General features: G+C 42.9%; 1 protein-coding gene across 6 annotated transcripts in view; it reads left to right on the plus strand.

Annotated features, from left to right (window-relative positions):
- Window positions 1–20,853, plus strand: part of ELMO1 (engulfment and cell motility 1) — a 593,731-nt gene that overhangs the window by 152,502 nt on the left and 420,376 nt on the right. For all 6 annotated transcript variants that reach the window (XM_024249296.2, XM_054558906.2, XM_024249299.3 and 3 more), the window contains 1 exon segment: window positions 20,581–20,631. In XM_024249296.2, the coding sequence (XP_024105064.1) occupies window positions 20,581–20,631 (51 nt within the window).

Here is a 20,853-nt window from a genome sequence, read left to right on the forward strand (position 1 = left end):
GGTTCAAGGGATTCTCCTGTCTCAGTCTCCCGAGTAGCTGGGATTATAGGTGCAAAGAAGAGAAAACTCAAGCCTATGAGTAGAAAAGTGGGTTATGTGCAAAGAATTAAACATCAGGCAGATCAAGATCTTCTTGCAGTATGAAGTCAACATAAACATAGTTCCAGATTTGTATTGATTCTGAAAATATATTAATCTTTTACCTGTATTTTAAAAAGTATATGCCATCTGAATGAGAGAAAACATCAAATAACAAATTCAGGAGTATAAGTTTTATGGTGTCAAAAAGGCAGTAACAACTGATAACTCTTAGTTCAAATAACTGTATAAAATTTCCTCAATGACACCAAAAGCAAATCTCAATTTTATATATGTGAAAGAAGATATAGACTACAGAAGTCATTTAATTAAAATCTTAGTGGAAAACTTAAAATTATATTGTGAAACCCAGGAATGAAATTGATTATGATACAAAAAAAGTTTTTAAATTTAATAGTTCCTTTTTTTTTTTTTTTTTTGGATACAGAGTTTCACTCTTGTAGCCCAGGCTGCAGTGCAGTGGTGTGATCTTGGCTCACTGCAACCTCCACTTCCTGGGTTCAAGCTATTCTTCTGCCTCAGCCTCCTGAGTAGTTGGGACTACAGGCACCCACCCCCACACCCGGCTAATTTTTATATTTTTAGTAGAGACGGAGTTTCACCATGTTGGCCAGGCTGGTCTCAAACTCCTGACCTCAGGTGATCCACCCACCTCGGCCTTCCAAAGTGCTGGGATTATAGGCGTGAGCCACCACGCCTGGCCTACGTGTCTTTAATTTGCATTTCTCCAACTGCTGAGGCTGAGCATATTTTTCTGTGTTTATTATCTAGTCAGTTTTCCCTTCTATAAACTGCCTATACATTCTTTGTCCAATAGTGGGTTTGGAGTGTTTCATTGTTATGGATTTACAGGAGTTGTTTATATGTTGTGGACACAAATTGTTTTTCCTAAATTTCTACCCAGTCCATAGTTGTTTTTTCTATTGTGTCTTTTGTCAAACAGAGGTTTATAAGACCATTTTAATCGATCAGATTTGTCCTTTTTTCCCTTTTATTACCTGGGCTTTTTTGCATTTTATTTAAAAGCACTTTCTCTAGCTATATATTTTAAAGAGATTCTCTTGTGTTTTATTTCAAAAGTTAGAAAGTTTTGATTTTCATATAGGTCATCAATCTATTTTGAAAGTGTGTGTAGGGGGGTATTATATGGTGATCTAATTTTATCTTTTTATGGAGACAGCCAGTTGTCTTACCACTGTTTATTGCATTATTCATCACCTATCTGTCACTTCCATGACTTGCATTGTCACGTCTGTCATATGTCAAGGTTTTGTGAATATAGGGGCCTCTGTGACTCTCTATTTTGTACCATTATCATACAGCCCAGCTAACAAGACTAGATTTCTAGTAGAGTGAATCTCTGTGCCTTTTTCTTCCTCTTTCTCTTCTCTTCTTCAGTGTCATCATCTTCTTGTTCTTCTTTTTCTCTTCCTCTGTTCTTCCTCTTCTCTGTCATCATCATCATCATCATCATCATCAAAATCACCCTGCTTCTGCCTTTTACTCCTCCATATGAATTTTAGCATATGCTTGTCAAATCCCATTCGAATTTTGATTAAAATTGAATTTATGGACTAATTTTGGGGAAAATTTGCATTCTCTAAGATATTGACTATCCCATCTATGAAAACAATATATCGTTCTATTTATTAGAATATTCTTTAACATTTTCAATAAAGCTTAACCATTTTTGCCCTTAAAGTTTTTATACGTATATTTAGTAAGATATATGCCTCGGTACCTCAGAATTTTGTATCCATCATAAATTGTACATGTTTTAAGCACTTCTATTGTTTACAGCTGTTTATATACCTCTTATTGAATAGTTTCTGTGTATAGCAAATTCTGTTGAGCTTAATTAATTTCTGCAAATACACTGAGATGTATTTATCATCTTTTAAAGATTAACAAAATTAAGTATCAGAGATTACATAATTTTAATATGATTATATATGACTAGTGTACAGCCTGGATTTGAACTTAGTTTTATCTAAATCTTTACCTTTTTCTAAGAGCCTTTTCTTTTACATCAGCTAATGTTTCTCTGACGTATGTTATCTTGTTTAGCAGGATTTTTTTAATACGAAAAAACTAAAATCTCATTACAGAGCCTGTATGTGAAAGAGGCACTTGATTCACCCAGTATATGTCTCTTAATATCAATTAATTAATTCATCTGGATAGTCACATTCATGGCAGAGAGTAAGTCTATAAAATAAATGCTTTTTCTGGTCATTATCTTTGGATCAGCTCTTAAGGAAAACACCCATCCTAATTGAATTAGCATGGCTTTCCTAATTGCTCACTGCCTTACTTATGCTTAGGCCTATGTCGCATTAGTCCCTCCCGACAGATCTGGAGGCAAGGCCTAGAGCGTAGTGTGGGTGGTCCGGGACCAAAGGAGAAAAGCTAATGTGATAAGGTAAGATGAAGACAAGTTTTTAATGCTTTTAATGTTGGAACTGTTTAATTCTTTCCTCTGACACCTAGTATCCCTACTAACTCCTCCAGAAAAGCCTCAGATTTTAATTTCACTCCTGGCAAAAAAAGAGAAGATAGAGGGAAAAAATCTCGAATGCAATGCAAGTGAAAACCCATTCTTTCTCTGGTGTGTGCTGCTGTGTTGTTTGCTTCCAGCTCTCAGTCCAGATCCCATTTGTCTGGGGTTTCTTTCTGGCATCCTCTCTTCATCTCATACTAGGCCCTTCCTCTTAGGGCTGGAGCAGGTGCATTTCTGGGAATGGTTCTGCACAGCTTTTTGAGCCTCAGAGCACAGTAGTTATAGATGCCTGGGGCTGTTTGTAACTTTGCTTCAGTGTTGAGGCTGCCTGGTGCTGTGGCGTCAGTGAACAGCTGACGGCAGATGGTTCATTTCTGTGCAGGATATGTTGCAGACATGTGGATTGGTAGTGGAACCTGAGCAAATATATCCCAACTCTTCTCTTTTAAAAAATGCTTAATAATAAGTCTGCTCATAGTAGGTATGAAATAAATATCCACTGGTTGACTGAAGGTTATAGAATAGGGAAGGAAAGGAAAGATGGTTTGAAATTTATTTGCATTGTGAGAGGGGGGAAGGGGTTGTTACCAGTGAGCTTTAGTTTATAGATATTTTCACTATTGTTCCAGACTCTGTCATAATTATCATATTCATTCTATTCATTCAAAAAGCATTTGATGATCACATTTGATATACCAGGCACCATTCTAGGCACTGGTGATGAACAAAACATGGAGATGCCCATTCTTCTTGGGCATCTTTTCTTTTGGGTGTGGAAACTGACAGGAAAGGTTTAGAAAACGAACAAGGCAATTAATTTTAAATTGAGGTAAGAGCTATGAGGAAAATGGAGTAGGAGAGCCCCCGAAAAAGACATGGGGGCAGAGTGTGGTGGGTGTTGCTGCTTTGGTTTACCCTGCTAAGCGCTTGGCCATAGAATATAGGTTCAAAAATGACCCAGAAATATGACTTGCCTAGGTTCATGTTTATAAACAACCAGATTTCAAAAAAATAGGACTACATGTGGGTGAACATGGTTTCCAGAATTGAGGGCTTAAGGCCTTTCAGCCTCCAACCATATGATCATCGAGAAACAAACTTATACACTAAGGCAGTCATTCTGCCATCAAGATTTGTGCTAACCAAGGTTAATGTCTGGGTTCTCTGTCTTCGCACTGTGGTTGTGCCAGCTTGGGGCAATCAGCCTCACTCTGCAAGGCCCTGGTTGTCCATCTGTAGGCCTTGGCCAAGATTGCTTTAAGGCATCAGCAAAGTTCTCTTTAAAGAGGTGACACAAGGCGGGGCATGTAATCCTTATGCCTGTAATCCCAGCACTTTGGGAGGATGAGGCGGGCGGATCACCTAAGGTGGAGAGTTCGAGACCAGTCTGACCAACATGGAGAAACCCCGTCTCTACTAATAATACAAAAATGAGCCGGGCATGGTGGCGCATGCCTGTGATTCCAGCTACCTGGGAGGCCGAGGCAGGAGAATCACTTGAACCCAGGAGGTGGAGGTTGTGGTGAGCCGAGATCGTGCCATTGCACTCCAGCCTGGGGAACAAGGGTGAAACTCCATCTCAAAAAAAAAAAAAAAAAAAAAAAAAAAAAAGTGACACACTTTGGGAGGCCAAGGCTGGCAGATCACCTGAGGTCAAGAGTTTGAGACCCACCTGGCCAACATGGTGAAACCCCGTCTCTACTAAAAATACAAAAATTAGCCAGGTGTGGTGGTACACACCTGTAATCCAAGCTACTCGGGAGGCTGAGGCAGAAGAATTGCTTGACCCTGGGAGGCAGAGGTTTCAGTGAGCTGAGATTGCACCACTGCACTCCAGCCTGGGCAACAGAGCGAGACTTTGTCTCAAACAAACAAACAAACAAAAAAAAGGTGACATTTGAGCCAAGACTGGAGGATAACAGGGAGCCAGACCCTAGCATTGCAGGAAAAGGAGCAGCCAGCACAAAAGTCCTGCGGCATGAAAGAGCTTGGTGTGCTAGAGAACAAAAGGGAACAGGATAGTGAGCTGGGAGTGAGAGGAGGTACCAGATAAATTGTCGATGTTGACTAGGGCTGCATCACAGTGTCTTCTAGACTATAGTGGGAATTTGAATCTCCTTCCAAGTACAATGAAAAGCTACTGTTTTATCCTGGGGTTCATGAACTTGTGTAGGAGGAACATTACAGCCATGTAAAAACGTAAATTTTTCATTGCTTGAATCACAAATGTCAGCAACAAGCCATGATAGGATAAGCAGTATCTGCGCCTTTATTATGAATAGAAATTAAAGTACATCCATTTATTGCTGTTATCACAGTTATCTCTAAATATCATTTATCATCTTATGCCTAATTAGAAATTATGGTAGTTATTAGACCTTACAACAGATCTTGTTATTTAATGCTTTAATACAGGGGTCAGCAACTATAGCCTGTGGACCATGTCCAAGCTGCCACCTGTTTTTGTACATAAAACTTACTGGAACACAGCCATACCCATTTATTTACATATCACAGTTGCAACAGGGATGTTCTAGCCTGCAGTGCTTAAAATGCTTACTGTCTGGCTGGAAAAAGGTTGCTGACACGTGCATTGATAAAGCAGCATATATATTACTATGATACAATTTTTTTTTTTTTTTTTTTTTTTTTTTTAAGAAGGAGTCTCTTGCTGTGTCGCCCAGACTGGAGTGCAGTGGCGTGATCTTGGCTCACTGCAACTTCCACCTCCCGTGTTCAAGCGATCCTTCTGTCTCAGCCTCTCAAATAGCTGGGACTATAGGCACACGCCACTACGCCTGGCTAATTTTTGTATTTTTAGTAGAGATGGGGTTTCACCATATTGGCCAGGCTGCTGTCAAACTCCTGACCTTGTGATCCACCCGCCTCCACCTCCCAAAGTGCTGGGATTACAGGCATGAGCCACCACGCCCAGCCTATGATACAATTTTTAAAATATTTGGATAACTGTTAGGTTTCTTTGCAAGCTTATTTATTTTATTTTATGCATTTAAAAACATTCTGAAAAGAAGATCCATAGGCTTCACCAGAGTTCTCTAAGACATCCATGACTAGGAAAAAAAGAAAGAAAAAGAATCCCTATATTTCATTATCTAAGGCTGGGGATCCAAATGGGCGGACTTGTATTTATTTCCTCTGCCTGAGATTCTCTCCCTTCTTTCCCTCCTTCTTTGGCAGATTTTCCATTTCTTTTGGAGTGTGGTACTGAAGCTGCCTCCTTTTTATGAATAATATATTGGATCCTACACATTTACTGAATGAGCCAAGCAGAGGCTTGGCTGTGTCCAATGTAATGCCCATAATAACACTGTGTGGTGTGGGTCTGACCGTCTTCATGTAGCACTGCAGAAAGGGAGGCCCCAAGATGTTGTCTTGCACATCATTCGTTTACCGTGTATTTACTGAACACCTATTGTGTGCCAGGGGCTGTGCCAAATTCCCAGGTGACAAAGCTGTTACTGGTGAAGCCAAGTTTTGGATCAGGCCCATCTGACACTAGTGTCTGGCTGGCTAATGCCACAGCAGGTTATGTTCAGGATGTCATGTGAGACCCTGCTGCCTCAAGCTTGGCCACTCCTCCATCCCTGGTGTTTCCAGCCGCATTGTTCCTTGGCTGTGAGCTGTAAATGTTTTTATCTCATCCTCTCTCCACAGACCACTATTTGCATTGTTTTGCCTAGAACGGGCCATGGAGTCGGTATTTTCCCAGCTGTAGTAGCATCATCAGTGATCCCTGCTCATGCCACTGGAATGGCCCTTTAAAACTGTTTTTTTTTTTTTTTCTTTTTGCAAGCATGAGTTTCTTTCCTATAAGTGCAGCTCTTTTTTTCTTGTCTCTGTAGCACTTTGTGGCTTTCTGAGACCACAGGCTCTAACTTGCCCATTGCGCCCCGTGTTTAGGCATTTGCACATGTCATTTGACTGAGGGGTAAGTTAAAACTGCTGGCAGTGGGAAGGGCTGGCAATCAGGTCTCTTATCTCAAGTGGATGGAAAAATAAGGCTGTTCAACGTGGTTCGCTCAACTCATACAGGTCCCTTCTGTGCAAAACCAGGGAGATTGCTTCTCCCCTGGAAACACAGGCACTCCTCATTGGCTGGGTTGGGCAAATACCCACAATATTAGGCATTTTCCCTGCTTTTTTCCCCTTCTTTTCCAGGTTGCAAGTGATGGCAATGTACATGGGATTCTCAAACTGGTCACCAGTACTTAGTGCATGAACACACATTATATTCTATATGTTTGGTGCAATTTTGCTATTTTGCATCCTGCTTTTGTCACCACAATACAGTGTCCCAGGGTCCCATATTACTGAACATTCTTTCATAGCAGCACTTCGATGGCTACATGGTGTATCTTTGGCCTGCCTTACCATAATTTACTTCAGTTTTCCTTTGTATTAGGGGACATTTGCAAAACTTTGTATATCAGCCAGCATCTAATCAGGATACAGAAACCATACTGTTATTTAAACAGGGTATATTCCAATGTAAATCATTGACAACTAGTAGAATCTGGTTAATTGTGAGTAAAAGAGAACTCTTATGGGTCCAGAAGAAGCTGTTGCAGAAAAGAAGCTATGGCCTCCGGTTTGAGGAAGAATGGGCAGTTGAGGAACTAAAGACCAAGAGCGGGCATTGCTCATCCCCCAGAGTTCTTCAGAGAGGGCATGGCCACCACAGGGACATCACCACCCATGGGTAATGCAGAAACTTGTCAGAGGAAAGCAGCTAGCCAGCTGGCTGTGCAGCACTATAGATGTGTCTCTGTTGCCAGAAGCTTGGGTAGGCAGAACTGCTTTGAAGCAGTCCCTGGTAGGGAGAGCAGAGCCCGGGTGCAGGAGGCTTGAGGCCTTCCCCATGGAATAGTAATGGTGAATCCCAAAGGGAATGTCCTTTCCCCAGGCAGAATCACTCCAGTGCCCTCTATTGGTGAAGTGTCACATTGCTGCAGCTGGCAACCTGTCAGAAAGCAGGGCCAAGAATGGTTTTGAGTTGAGAGACAATAAATGAATAATTGGAATATTTGGGCTTGCTTTTAGCTTTTTTTTTTCTTTAAACAGTTTTGCAGTAAACATCTTTCATAAAATGTTGATTGCATCTCTGATGTGTTGGTAGGATAAATTCATAGAATTTGAACATTTCAAAGGCCTTAGTCATATGTTACAAAATTATCCTATTGACTCTCCTAGTTGCTGTATATGGGAGCAAAGGCATATAGCCTTGTTATAGAACTTGTTACTCCTTAACCTTTTGAATCTTGGCTTTGTCTGCTGGGTTGTTAACTCTGAGGCTGGGAGATGCCCAGAGCCAGCGATGTCAAGGTTGGAGCCTGCAGTCTGATGTAATAAGGGCCAAGCTCTGCCGTGGAGGGAGGGAGTAGTGTGTTGCTGAAGTCCTCCCTCACCTCGCTCAGTCTTCTGAACTCATTCCCTTCCCATCTTATTCACTGCTTCAACAAATTCATTTCCCTAAAACATCCCCTTCATCATATCAGTAATCTTGCTCAAAAGCTGTAAATGTTTCCTCTTTGTTTGTGGCAGTGCAAATGAAAGAGGAGGGGAGAGAACTGACCTATGGCCCTGGGTCCCTTGCCTCCATTCAGTTGTTGAGGGTCTGAAGCAAATTGACATGCCCAGGGTCACGTGGGAAGTGAGCTGGTCAGGGCCAACCAGGGCTTCCTTCCTCCCAGTCCTCTGCTTCTCCCAGATACCAGACCACTGTTGCTCCATCTCCCTAACTCCTCATCGTCCTTCCAGCACAGCACCTATCCCACGAGAGGTTTTATTAATGCGTATCATACTCCCCTAGTGCTCACACTATCTCTGAACTCTTATGGGTCCAGAAGAAGCAGTTGCAGAAAAGAAGCTGTGGCCTCCAGTTTGAGGAAGAGTGGGCAGTTGAGGAACTAAAGACTAAAAACAGGCATTGCTTGTCCCCCAGGGTTCTTCAAAGAGGGCATGGCCACCACAGGGACATCACCACCTACGGATGGTGCATAAACTTGTCAGAGAAAAGCAGCTGGCCGCTGGCTCTGCAGCACTATAGACGTGTCTCTGTTGCCGGAAGCTTGGATAGGCAGAGCTGCTTTGAAGCAGTCCCTGGTAGGGAGAGCAGAGCCTGGGTGCAGGAGGCTTGAGGCCTTCCCCATGGAATAGTAATGGTGGATGCCAAAGGGAATGCCCTTGCTGGGGCTGCTCCACTGTCTGAAATGCCAAGATGGCCCCTCTCAGCTGCTGTGCTCAAGGGGACTGCGTACAACTAACTTCAAGGCCAAGTCCAAGATTCACATCTACATAATTACATTCCTACTGTTTAACAGATTAGAGTCAGTAATTCTTATCCTGTGGTATTAGAGATGTGGACATGAACTGGGTTCTACCCTGAGCTTTTAGTCCCCAGCCTGGACACCAGGCAAAAAGTAGGTATGTGTTGGTTCCTATCATGTGAAATTGGCTAAGGAAGCAAGCAACTTGGTGTCTTTGAACAGGGGGCTGCTTTCATTTTATTTTATTTATTTATTTATTTTTTAGCAATCATGGACATCTGGTTGTGCATGTCCCTTTAAGGCGAGTTTGTCGTCTCCAGAAAAGCATGTTGTTCTTTCTCTCTATCTTCCACAAGTCCTTGATTAAAACACTGAAGGAGACAGACAGTCTCCTTCTGTCCTTTCCCTCAGGCTTGCCATGTCCTGGCAGATTCCCTGGGCTCCTGGGAGCTGTCTACCCATCTCTGTCTGCTCCTTTTGACCCAGATCTTATTACAGATATAGAGAGAGCAAACCATTTATTGCAGAACAGGCCCTTCACCTTCATGTTCTGTGTTTACAGACCACAAATAGGTAGTTAATAGATATCTGTTAATACTTGTCCTTTCTTTTTTTTGGCTTTGGGAATTGGGTACAGGATATCTGGGTCCTGTGGAAAGTGAAATGATGCGAGAAAAAGACAACAGCTGAAAATGGAATCCTCACTTAGGAGCATGAAAAAAGCAGAAAAGAAGTCAAACCACAAATTCTTCAAATTAATGGGTGGGAACGAAGTGCTACCACTCTAATGGGGTGGCGGGGTTGCTGTTTCTGATGGTGAGCAGCCCCTGGAAGGCTAGAGCCTCAGTTATGGGGAATGGGCATTTACAGCAGCTGACCACTTTTTCTTCCTTATCCTTCTTCCTCATTCCCACCTGCCTTTTTTCCCCTGTTTCTTTTTTTGGGGGGTGGTGTCTGGATTTTATTTTAGGGTATTTCTAATATGCTTCCTTAATGGTCGATCCGTAGTCCTGTCTGGAGACATTGCTCTGTAACTTAGCAACCAGCGTATCATATATTGCCCTCAGTTGTTTCATTAGCCTGAAGATGTGAACATCAAAAAAAGGGACACACAGTTGGACAAAAGCGATCAGGCTTGCATGCAAAAACAGTCTCTGTGATGATTAAGAAATGGACCTGAAGAACAGCATTATTTTACAGTAACACATCCAAAGTAAGGGCGTCCTCATATCTGGAGAAAGAGACAGACACAGACAAGGATGGAGAGGGAGTGAGAAGAGACAGAGCCAGGGAAGATGCTGGAGCTGCCTGCCCTCCACAGGGTCTGAATGCAGGGGATCAGAAGCCTTCCTCCCTGTGGACCTCCTGTTGTCCTTGCTAAAAAACAGGAAGGAGAATAGAATTGGGATTTTTGAGTAGGCATAATTCTTCATTTATCTGACTAAGTAGAAAGTTGGCATAATGAGAAAAACAGATTTCAGAGGGAAACATATGACAACAATGACATTTTTCTGTGCCATCTTATTACCCAATCCACATGGAGGCTGAATCGATGAGCTAGTAAAGACACAAAGACATCCTATCGAGATGCCTGTGAATGGCAGGGGCTGGTACAGTCTGGAACTGCTGGCTATGAGTAAATATGACAGCAGGGCTTTGGCTGGCTTTCACTGGGCCACTTGTCATTCTCCTCGTACATTGTGTGCAGTCAGGACATTTCCCTGCAGAAATGTTCTTTTTGCTGCTTTTCTCATCATTTTTGAGAAGCTGGCATGAGTTTTGTTTGCTTCAAACTTTATTTATTACCTTGAAATTCAGAATATTTATTCCAAATGTCATGTGTAGTCTTACGAAAGTTTAGACTGTGACGATTCTAAACTTCATTTTGCATCAGAATTACTTGGGATCATAGTAAAAATGCAGCAGACCAGGCCCCTGATTCACGAGCTATGGAGGGGAATCCCCAGAAATCTGCATTCTAACATTCACCCATGGTGATTCTAAAGCAGATGGGCTGAAGATCATAGGATAAATGAAAGATTAAAGACTCATTTTCCAGAGAGGGCATGTGGCAATTTCTTGGTACTGTGAGTTGATAGATACATTCTTTGCTTTCATGGAATCCCTTTCCCTGTTTGTGGGGGGTATTGCCTCATTGTTTTTTTCTTCCTCACACACTTTATTTATTTCCCATAAGTTGTTCGGGTAACAGGTGGTATTTGGTTACGTGGATAAGTTCTTTAGTGGTGATTTGTGAGATTTTGGTGCACACATCACCCGAGCAGTATACACTGCACCATATTTGTAGTCTTCTATCCCTTGCCCCCCTCCCGCTCTTCCCCCCAAGTCCCCACAGTCCATTGTATCATTCTTATGCCTTTGTGTCCTCATAGCTTAGCTCCCACATAGCAGTGAGGACATAAGATGTTTGGTTTTGCATTCCTAATTTACTTAGAATAATAGTCTCCAATCTCATCTAGGTTGCTGAAAATGCTGTTAACTCACTCCTTTTTATGGCTGCGTAGTATTCCATCATATACGTGTGTGTGTGTGTGTGTGTGTGTATACATATATATATTTATATATATATATATATTTTCATATATACCACAGTTTCTTTATCCACTCGTTGATCGATGGGCATTTGGGTTGGTTCCATGATTTTGCTATTGTGAATTGTGCTGCTATAAATGTGCGTGTGCAAGTATCTTTTTTTGAATAATGACTTCTTTTCCTCTGGCTAGATACCCAGTAGTGGGACTGCTGGATCAAATGGTAGTTCTACTTCTCGTTCTTTTAGGAATCTCCACACTGTTTCCACAGTGGCTATAGTAATTTACGTTCCCACCAGAAGTGTAGAAGTGTTCTCTGTTTACCACATCCATGCCAATATCTACTGTTTTTTTATTTTTTTGATTATGGCCATTCTTGCAGGAGTAAGGTGGTATCACATTGTGGTTTTGATGTGCATTTGATTTGATTTCAACATTGCATTAGCGATGTTGAGCATTTTTCATATGTTTCTTGGCCGTGTGTATATCCTTTTTTGAGAATTATCTATTCATGTCCTTAGCCCACTTTTTGATGGGATTTTTTTTTCTTACTGATTTGTTTGAGTTCATTGTAGATTCCGGATATCAGTCCTTTTTCATATGTATAGATTGTGAAGATTTTCTCCCACTCTGTGGGTTGTCTGTTTACTCTGCTGACTGTTCCCTTTGCCGTGCAAAAGCTCTTTAGTTTAATTAGGTCCCAGCTATTTACCTTTGTTTTCATGGCATTTGCTTTTGGCTTCTTGGTCATGAAATCCTTGTCTAAGACAATGTCTAGAAGGGTTCTTCCGATGTTATCTGCTAGAATTTTTATAGTTTCAGGTCTTATGTTTAAGTCTTTAATCCATCTTGAGTTGATTTTTGTAAAAGGTGAGAAATGAGGATCCAGTTTCATTTTCCTACATATGGCTTGCCAATAATCCTAGCATCATTTGTTGAAAAGGGTGTTCTCTCCCCACTTTATGTTTTTGTTTGTTTTGTCAAAGATCAGTTGGTTATAAGTATTTGGGTTTATTTCTGTGTTCTCTATTCTGTTCCATTGGTTTATGTGCCTATTTTTATACCACTACCATGCTGTTTTGGTGACTATGGCCTTAGAGTATAGTTTGAAATCAGGTAGTGTGATGCCTCCAGGATTATGGCTGCCTCTGTTGAGTCATGCAGGTTGTCAGGGAAGTGGGGGAAGGCCAGCAGTGACAAGCTTCACCCAGCTCCCATGCAAACTGAAGGGCATGTCTCATTCCCACCATACAAAGTTCGGCTACAGATTTCCTTCTCCCTGTGGAGTTACACCCCCTGCTCCACTGGCCACCCTCCCGTTGGATCCCTGTGGTGCCAGGTGGTAATGGCCTGCCAGGGGATGCAGCGAGCTCCCAGGACCTTTCTGCTGCTTCCTCTACCCTGTATTTCTCTCCCGTCTCTAAATTGGCTCAGCTCCAGGTAAGGTCGGAAACTTCTCCCGCAAAGAGACCTTCAGCTTCTCTAGTGGGGGTGTGTTTTCGGAGAACAGGGTCTCCCTTTCCTACTTCCACAGTTTGGGCACTCACAGTATTTGGGGTGTCTCCTGGCTATTGTGGGAACCAGTCTGCTTCCTTCAGAGGGTCTCTGGGTCCTCTCGGGATTACTGGTTTGTCCTTGCAGTCTATCTGGAGCTAAAATCCACAAAGCAAGCTTCTGCACGCTGCTCTGTCCGGAGCTGCAATCTAGTCCTGCCTCCCGTCCGCCATGATGATCCCTTTCCCATTTGCCATTTTAAAGCCTTAGAGCCACGTCTCCCCATTAAGTTGCAATGCCCCAGTGAGGTAGTAGCCCTCACACATTTTTTGTTTGTTTGTTTGTTTTTGAAACGGAGTTTCGCTGTTGTTGCCCAGGCTGGAGTGCAGTGGCGCGATCTCGGCTCACTGCAACCTCCACCTTCCAGTTTCAAGCGATTCTCCTGCCTCAGCCTCCTGAGTAGCTGGGATTACAGGCGCCCGCCACCACGTCTGGCTAATTTTTATGTATTTTTATTAGAGACCGGGTTTCACCATGTTGCCCAGGCTGCTCTCTAACTCCTGACCTCGTGACCCACCTGCCTTGGCCTCCCAAAGTGCTGGGATTACAGGCGTGAGCCACCGCGCCTGGCCCCTCACACACTTTCATACATCATTTGATGCAGTTTCTTCTCTGGCCTGAGAAAAGTGACCTTGCCTTAGTTAAATGCTGGTTGGATTGACCCTGATAAGACAGAGATGACCTTGTTGCTCACCTTGTTGAGGGAGAACATCAGCATGAAACACTTTGTCAGTGTCTCAGGCAGAGGTGAATTCATCAGGACTCCACTAGAGATGCAGCACCAGTAGGAGATGTATAGGAACTGATTGCAAGGAGTTACCTCATGGGATTATTGGAACTGGTTAGGAAAACCCGAAATCCACAGGGCAGGCTGGAACTCTGAGACACAGACTGAATCTGCTATCTACTGTCCACAGGTAGAATTTGTTCCTTCAAGGAACCCTCGGCTCTGTTTTATTGTTAGTGTTTTGTTTTGTTTTGAAGAGACAGGGTCTTGCTCTGTTGCCTAGGCTGGAGTGCAGTAGTGGGATCATAGATCACTGCAGCCTTGATTTTCTGGGCTCAAGCAATCATCCCACCTCAGCCTCTCCCAAGTAGCTGGGACCACAGTCATAAGCCACTATGCCCAGCTAAACAACTCTGTTTTTAAGGCCTTTCAATTTATTAAAACAGGCCCATTGAGATTATCTAGGATAATCTCTCTTACTTAAAGTCAAGTGATATAGACTTTCATCACATCTACAAAATACCTTACAGCAACATCTAGATTAGTATTCACATAACTGGAAACTGTAGTCTAGTGAAGTTGACACATCAAAAAGGCCACCCAGTACCACACCACCCCCAGCCCCGCCAAAAAAAAGGAAAAGCTATCACAGAAGTAAAGTCAGAATTTATTTATTGAGAATTGGAAGTTTGGTTTAGTTGGGTCTTTCAAAGCATGTATGGGTCATGATAACAACAGTTTGGATTGGTGGAAACTGCAGGCTTTGAGGCAAGGGATTCAAATAACCTTAGGGTACAAACAGTTGATGTTTTTCATTTGAGTTTCTGGGTCTTTCAGAAAGTTCCTGTAATGAGCAGTCATGCCATCTGCCTAGGCAGGAGACTTCTGGAAGAATAAAGTTATGCCATTGAAGACAGAGGAAGTATACAAAGTGCTGTTATTGCAGACATTGGAAGGTGTGCGTTCTCAGTGACCAGCTGAGTGTGGGGGTGAGGTAGATGGTTTCTATTCTCAGCCCAGAGGCTCTGGATTCCTTTCTCATGAAGCGGGCCACATGACCCTTGTTCCCAAAGCCTGAGCCTTGCAATTCTCCTTCTTAGGAGAATATCTGTGAACAGATATGCCGGCCATATTGCCCAGCTGGCTCCTCAAGAGAGAGATGACACGTTTGCTAAAAGCAAATCAGAGCTGGAGTGCCACCCCTTACTCCTGCTCTTCCCTCTTCTTAAATGGTGGAAGATCAGTCTACCTTTCAAGAGTCCCGTCTTCCTTTTCTTCCTGCATCTCCGGCTCTAAGCGACCACATAGGACTTTTCCTTGTTCCATGAGGATGTCTTGTCCTTTCATGCCTCAGAGCTTTGAGATGTGCTGTTTCCTCCTCTCCCCTGGGAAATCCTGCCTATGCCCAGAGGGCCATCTTGAATGTCATCTCCTCTAAAAGCCTTTGCTGCACACCCTGTTCTTCCCCTCTCCCCACATCACACCTATGTGCTGATGCAGTGCTGGTCACCCACAGGTCTCTGCCATGGTACAGATACAGTTATTATATGTCAGTTTCTCTCACTGACCAATTCCCAGCGGACAGGAATTAGTCCTATTTAACTTTGTACGTGCCTTGGTGCCTCATCTGTGGCTGGCATAGAGTAGTTTAGCTATTTATTCAACAGATAGTTTTTGAGTCATGGCATGTGCCAGGTCATAGGTGTCCACTCTTCTGGATGGGAGTGATATAGACATAATAAACTATCTGCTCTCATGGAGGTGACATCCTAGGGGTGAGGAAGACAGCCAATGAACAAAAAAGATGAATAAGTAGAAGCACACAGACAGCACTTATTGATGCTCAGAGGGCTGCTACCTCTGAAACAGACTGAGGACTGAATAGGATAAAAAAAAGTGGGGGAGAGATTCCCTGCCTCCAATACAAAGCATGCTTGTGAGACAGAATTCCTCCTTAGACATGCTGGTCAACTTACAGAAGAGGTATGCATTTGCTAATATTTGTTATCCTGCTGGGTAGATGTTTCTGTCCTTGGTGTAACATAGATTGTACTATTATTTTTATTTATTATTTACATATAGGGTCTAGCTAAAAACAAATAAGGGTATAGCAGTGTGCTTTTTACGTGTTTTATTTTATTTTATTTTTTGAGACGGAGTCTCGCTCTGTCGCCCAGGCTAAAGTGCAGTGGCGTAATCTCGGCTCACTGCAAGCTCCGCCTCCCGGGTTCACGCCATTCTCCTGCCTCAGCCTCCCGAGTAGCTGGGGCTACAGGCGCCTGCCACCATGCCCGGCTAATTTTTTTTGTATTTTTAGTAGAGACGGGGTTTCACTGTGTTAGCCAGGATGGTCTCGATCTCCTGACCTCGTGATCTGCCTGCCTGGGCCTCCCAAAGTGCTGGGATTACAGGCGTGAGCCACCACGCCTGGCCTATGTGTTATTTTTGTGCTTAATAATGAACAGTGAACTGTCTCTCTGTTTCTCTCTATCTCATTTCTTTTTAGCATTTGCAGTGTGCCAGGCTGTTTTAAGGACTTTAAATGGATTATCTCACTTGGTCCTCAGAACAACCTAGGAAATAGGCAGTATCCTCATTTTCCATGTGAGGAAGCCGGGGACATGAGAAAGCTGGGAACATGAGGACAGCCATGCCACTTGCACCAGGTTTTCCCACTCGGAAGTGAAATATGCGTCCAGTCTGGGTGGCCCCATCACTTTTAAGCTATGCACTATGCCTCCTGTGTGGGATTTATGAAATCAGAACAATGACAAGCTTCTTTCTTTCTTAATGAAGTTTACATCCCAAGTTAGGCCTTTCTTACAGAGCCAAGGGTGTCATCAGCATATGGTGGAAAAGCTGTAATCCAGTTGACTTTCTGGATAGAATATAGTCTCAGAAACAGTGGTCTACCATTGCCTTTGTTTCTGAGTTTGCTCTGCCTTTCTGTCAGGACCTTAAAATTTTTAATGCATATTTTAGTAGTAGTTCTACATATCCCCTTTTCATTTAAAGTACAAGACACTGATTTAAAAGCATGAGGGGAGGAAGGGAGAGAAGATAAATGTAATTGTTGACTGAGAAAGCATAGGCAGAAGGTGCTGCTGTCTCTGGGAGAGCAGGAATTGCTCCCATTCTTGAGCCAGTTCGAGTCTAGATGCAGTGCCTGTGTCTGTTTCCTCTTGTTCTTATTCACCTCTAACAGTGCATTGTTCTTCCTACTTTTGGGAAGAGAACTTAGGTCTGAGGAATTAAGTAGCTTGTACAGAGTCCACTCAGCTGATGGGGGGCAGAGCAGGAATTGAGCCCAGCTTTATCAGAGGATTTAATCATGCTTTGCTTTGAAACAAACAAACAATCATCAAGACCCTTTCTTGAAAGCAATCTTGCTTGGGTTCTAAAAAGGAAGGAGTGCCGAGGGAGCCTAGAGGCCAATGCGGAACTTCTCCCAGCCCTCCTCCCACTCAGCACCCAGTAGGTCACCTTGGGTGTGGCGGGGAAGCACTGGGACTCTGGGGAGCATTCCTTAGCAGTTAGGAATCCAGTCTTGATTATTTGCTGTCATGTATGTTGAGAGACTGATGAACTCGCCCCTCTGAGGGTAAATGCAAGGTCTGAATCTTACCTTTGTCAGGCAGACAGAGCACAGCCTTTGTTGTCAGACTACCTGGGTTTGAGTCCTCTCATCCTCCTCCATGATGTTGGGCAAATAACTTATCCTCTCAGCAGCTTTGCTTTCTTATCTTTAACGTGGGCATAGAGTTATAATGTTGGTTACGTAAGCATGAGAAACAAAAACTCCCAGCCCAGTTCCTTTCAATAAATGTTAGTTTATTGCTATTGTTAGAAATGCCTCATTGCAACTCCAAATTTCCATGATTATTAGAAAGATTATTTCTGGGCCAGGTGTGGTGGCTTATGCCTATAATCCCAACACTTTGGGAGGCCGAGGCGGGCAGATCACAAGGTCGGGAGTTTGAGACCAGCCTGGCCAATATGGTGAAACCTCGCCTCTACTAAAAATACAAAAATTAGCCGGGCGTGGTGGTGGGCACCTGTAGTCCCAGCTACTCGGGAGGCTGAGGCAGGAGAATCGCTTGAACCCGGGAGGTGGAGATTACAGTGAGCCGAGATCGTGCCACTGCACTCCAGCCTGGGTAACAGAGCGAGACTCCTTCTGGGGAAAAAAAAAATTGTTTCTAAACCCTCCTGGCCTCTTCATACCCTTAGGGCCTTCTTTCCTTCCTGTTTGGAAAATTTGGGAAGAATAAACTAGACCTCTTTCCTCTTGGGAAGGGACCTGCCTTAAGTCTTACATGAACAGGTGTGCCTGGCCCAAGGGTTCAGTCAGCACGTCTGCTGGCTCACTCTGAGCGTTGTTCTCCATAATCACTAATATAAAGGATTCTTAGTTCTCCATCTTATTTTCTCAAGTTGTTTAGAGCTTGAGCAAAGAAAGGGTATGTTATGTATTCGGCTTCCTTAGAACTCTGTTGTTAGTGTTTGCCATCTTCCTTTCATTTCTCACAGAGTCATAGAATTTTAGAGTTGAAAAGAGATTTTAAAAATGACTTGAATTCATTTCCCCAGCTCCTATCTCAGCCTGCCTGCCAAGAGGCATTCAGTACCATGTTTGCATGCTTACGGTAATGATGAGCTAGCTCTCTCCAGAGGTGACCCAGTGCATCAGGGGATGCTCTACACTGGGCTGAATTGCACACACAGGGCCTGGATCTGGTGGTGTTGGGTTTTCGGGCCTGCCTGCACTTGGTGTGAAATGTTCAGATCTGCTTTTCTTTGGGAGGGAATACTGGCCTGAAGGCTGCCCTTTTTTGGGTGGTTCTTTTAGAAAATTCATTGTCCAAAAAGTCGTCAGAATTGGCTGAGGAAGCAAGCAATCTTATGTGTCTTTGGCATCTCATCAAGAAATTTCCCACCACCTCAGTGTGTCTGCTGAGTCCTGAGCAAACTCCAGCTTGTGGCTTGTCTTAAATTATGCAGCGTAGTGATCCTGAAGGCAGATTTATTAACCCCCAACTTCAGCTTACCAGGTAGGGCATGCAACCACGGTGAGTCCTGGAAGGCCTCCTCCTGGAAATTGGGTGTGGTGTGTACTCTGCTGGAAGAAAATAAAACCACCAATGAAATTCTATCTTCAATGTCAAAGATGCTGTATTAGTCTGTTTTTACACTGCTATAAACAACTACCCGAGACTAGGTAATTTATAAAGAAAAGAGGGTTTAATTGACTCACAGTTCCACATGGCTGGAGAGGCCACAAAAAACTTACAATCATGGCAGAAAGGTAAGCAGGCACATCTTACATGGCAGCAGGTGAGAGGTGTGAAAGAAGCAAAGGGGAAAGAGCTCCCTGTAAAACCATCAGATCTCATGAGAACTCACTCACTCTCACGAGAATGACATGGGAGAAACTGCCCCTATTATCCAATTGCCTTCCCCCAGGTCACTCTGTTAACACATGGGGATTACAATTGAAGATGAGAGTTTGGTGGGGACACAAAGCCAAACCACACCAGATGCTAAGTGATAGCTTCATAACACTTACTTCAAATATACTTGCCAAATGGAGCCAGGCTGATTGGAGAGCTGCTTATTTATGCTGTTTGTTCTTAACTTCAAGGCAACATGCAAAAGGAACCAGCAAATGTTAAGAAACCAAGCTCCTTAATAACCTTTTAAAGAAACAGCTTTACTGAGACAGACGTCACAATGATTCACCTTTTAAAGGTGTCCAATTTGGGGGTATTTAGTGCATTCACAATGTTGTGCAGCCATCACCAATCTAGTTCCAAAACATTTGCATCACCCCAAAAGAAAACACTGGACCCATGGAGCAGTCATTCCCATTCCCTCCCTCCCACAGCCTTAGGCAACCATTTATCCTAATGGCTGATTCTATTGATTTGCCTATCCTGGACATTTCATGCAAATGCAGTCATGTAACATGAAGCCTTTGTGTCTGGCATCTTTCACTTAATGTAATGTTTTCAAGGTTCATCCATGTTGTAGCATGTATTGGTACTTCATACCTTTTTTTTTTTTCCTTTAAGATGGAGTTTCACTCTTGTTGCCTAGGCTGGAATGTAGTGGTGCTATCTCAGCTCACTGCAACCTCTGCCTCGTGGATTCAAGCAATTCTCCTGTCTCAGCCTCCTGAGTAGCTGGGATTACAGGCGCCCACCACTATGCCTGGCTAATTTTTTCTTTTTGTATTTTTAGTAGAGACGGGGTTTCGCCATACTGGCCAAGCTGGTCTCAAACTCCTGACCTCAGGTGATCCATCTGCCTTGGCCTTCCAAAGTGCTGGGATTACAGGTGTGAGCCACCATGCCTGGCCCTTCATTTCTTTTTTATGACTTACTAATTTTCTGTGGAACGGATAGACCACATTTTGCTTATCCATTTATCAAGTAATGGACATATGTATTGTTTCTACTTTTTGGCTATGATAGATAATGTTTCTGTGAACATTAGTGCACAAATTTTTGTGTGGATATATGCTTTCAGTTATCTTGAGTAAATATGTAGGAGTGCAATTGTAGGAGTCAGGAATTGTAGAAATGTAGGAGTCAGGTCATATGCCCTTAATAACCTTTTAAAATTAATTTTTTTGTTTGCTATACTTGGGACCCATATTCCTTTTCTTTGGGTTTGTATTCACTTCCTTTGTACTGAATATTGTCGATAGAAAGTTAACAGCCTTTATAGAAATAATTAAAAATTATTCAAGTGAGAATAAACTGAATGCCTGTTGTATCTGCTAGATTATATTTGCCTTTGTTCTCTTCTTTACCAAGCTTCTACTTGAAAATTTACAAAGATTTTTTCTTTCTTTTCCAGAACCGCAATGAGATAAAAAATGGCACTATCCTTCGATTAACCACATCTCCAGTAAGTTGATCTTAGCTTCTAACTTCCCAGCAAACTCTTTGCTCTGCATTTCTGCTATATGTGATTGTGGGATATTAATTTTTGAGGTTGACTTTAGTGCAAAGCAAAAGGCTTCCAGAATGTCCTGACATGGAGATTCTGGATTAGCAGGAATGCCCCTCCATAGATTTCCCACTGCAGAGGAGGAAGACCTTATTCCAAACGAAGGGCAAGCTTGTCTAA

The sequence above is a fragment of the Pongo abelii genome, chromosome 6 (genome assembly GCF_028885655.2).
Source record: "Pongo abelii isolate AG06213 chromosome 6, NHGRI_mPonAbe1-v2.0_pri, whole genome shotgun sequence".
In the NCBI taxonomy this organism is placed as follows: Eukaryota; Metazoa; Chordata; class Mammalia; order Primates; family Hominidae; genus Pongo; species Pongo abelii.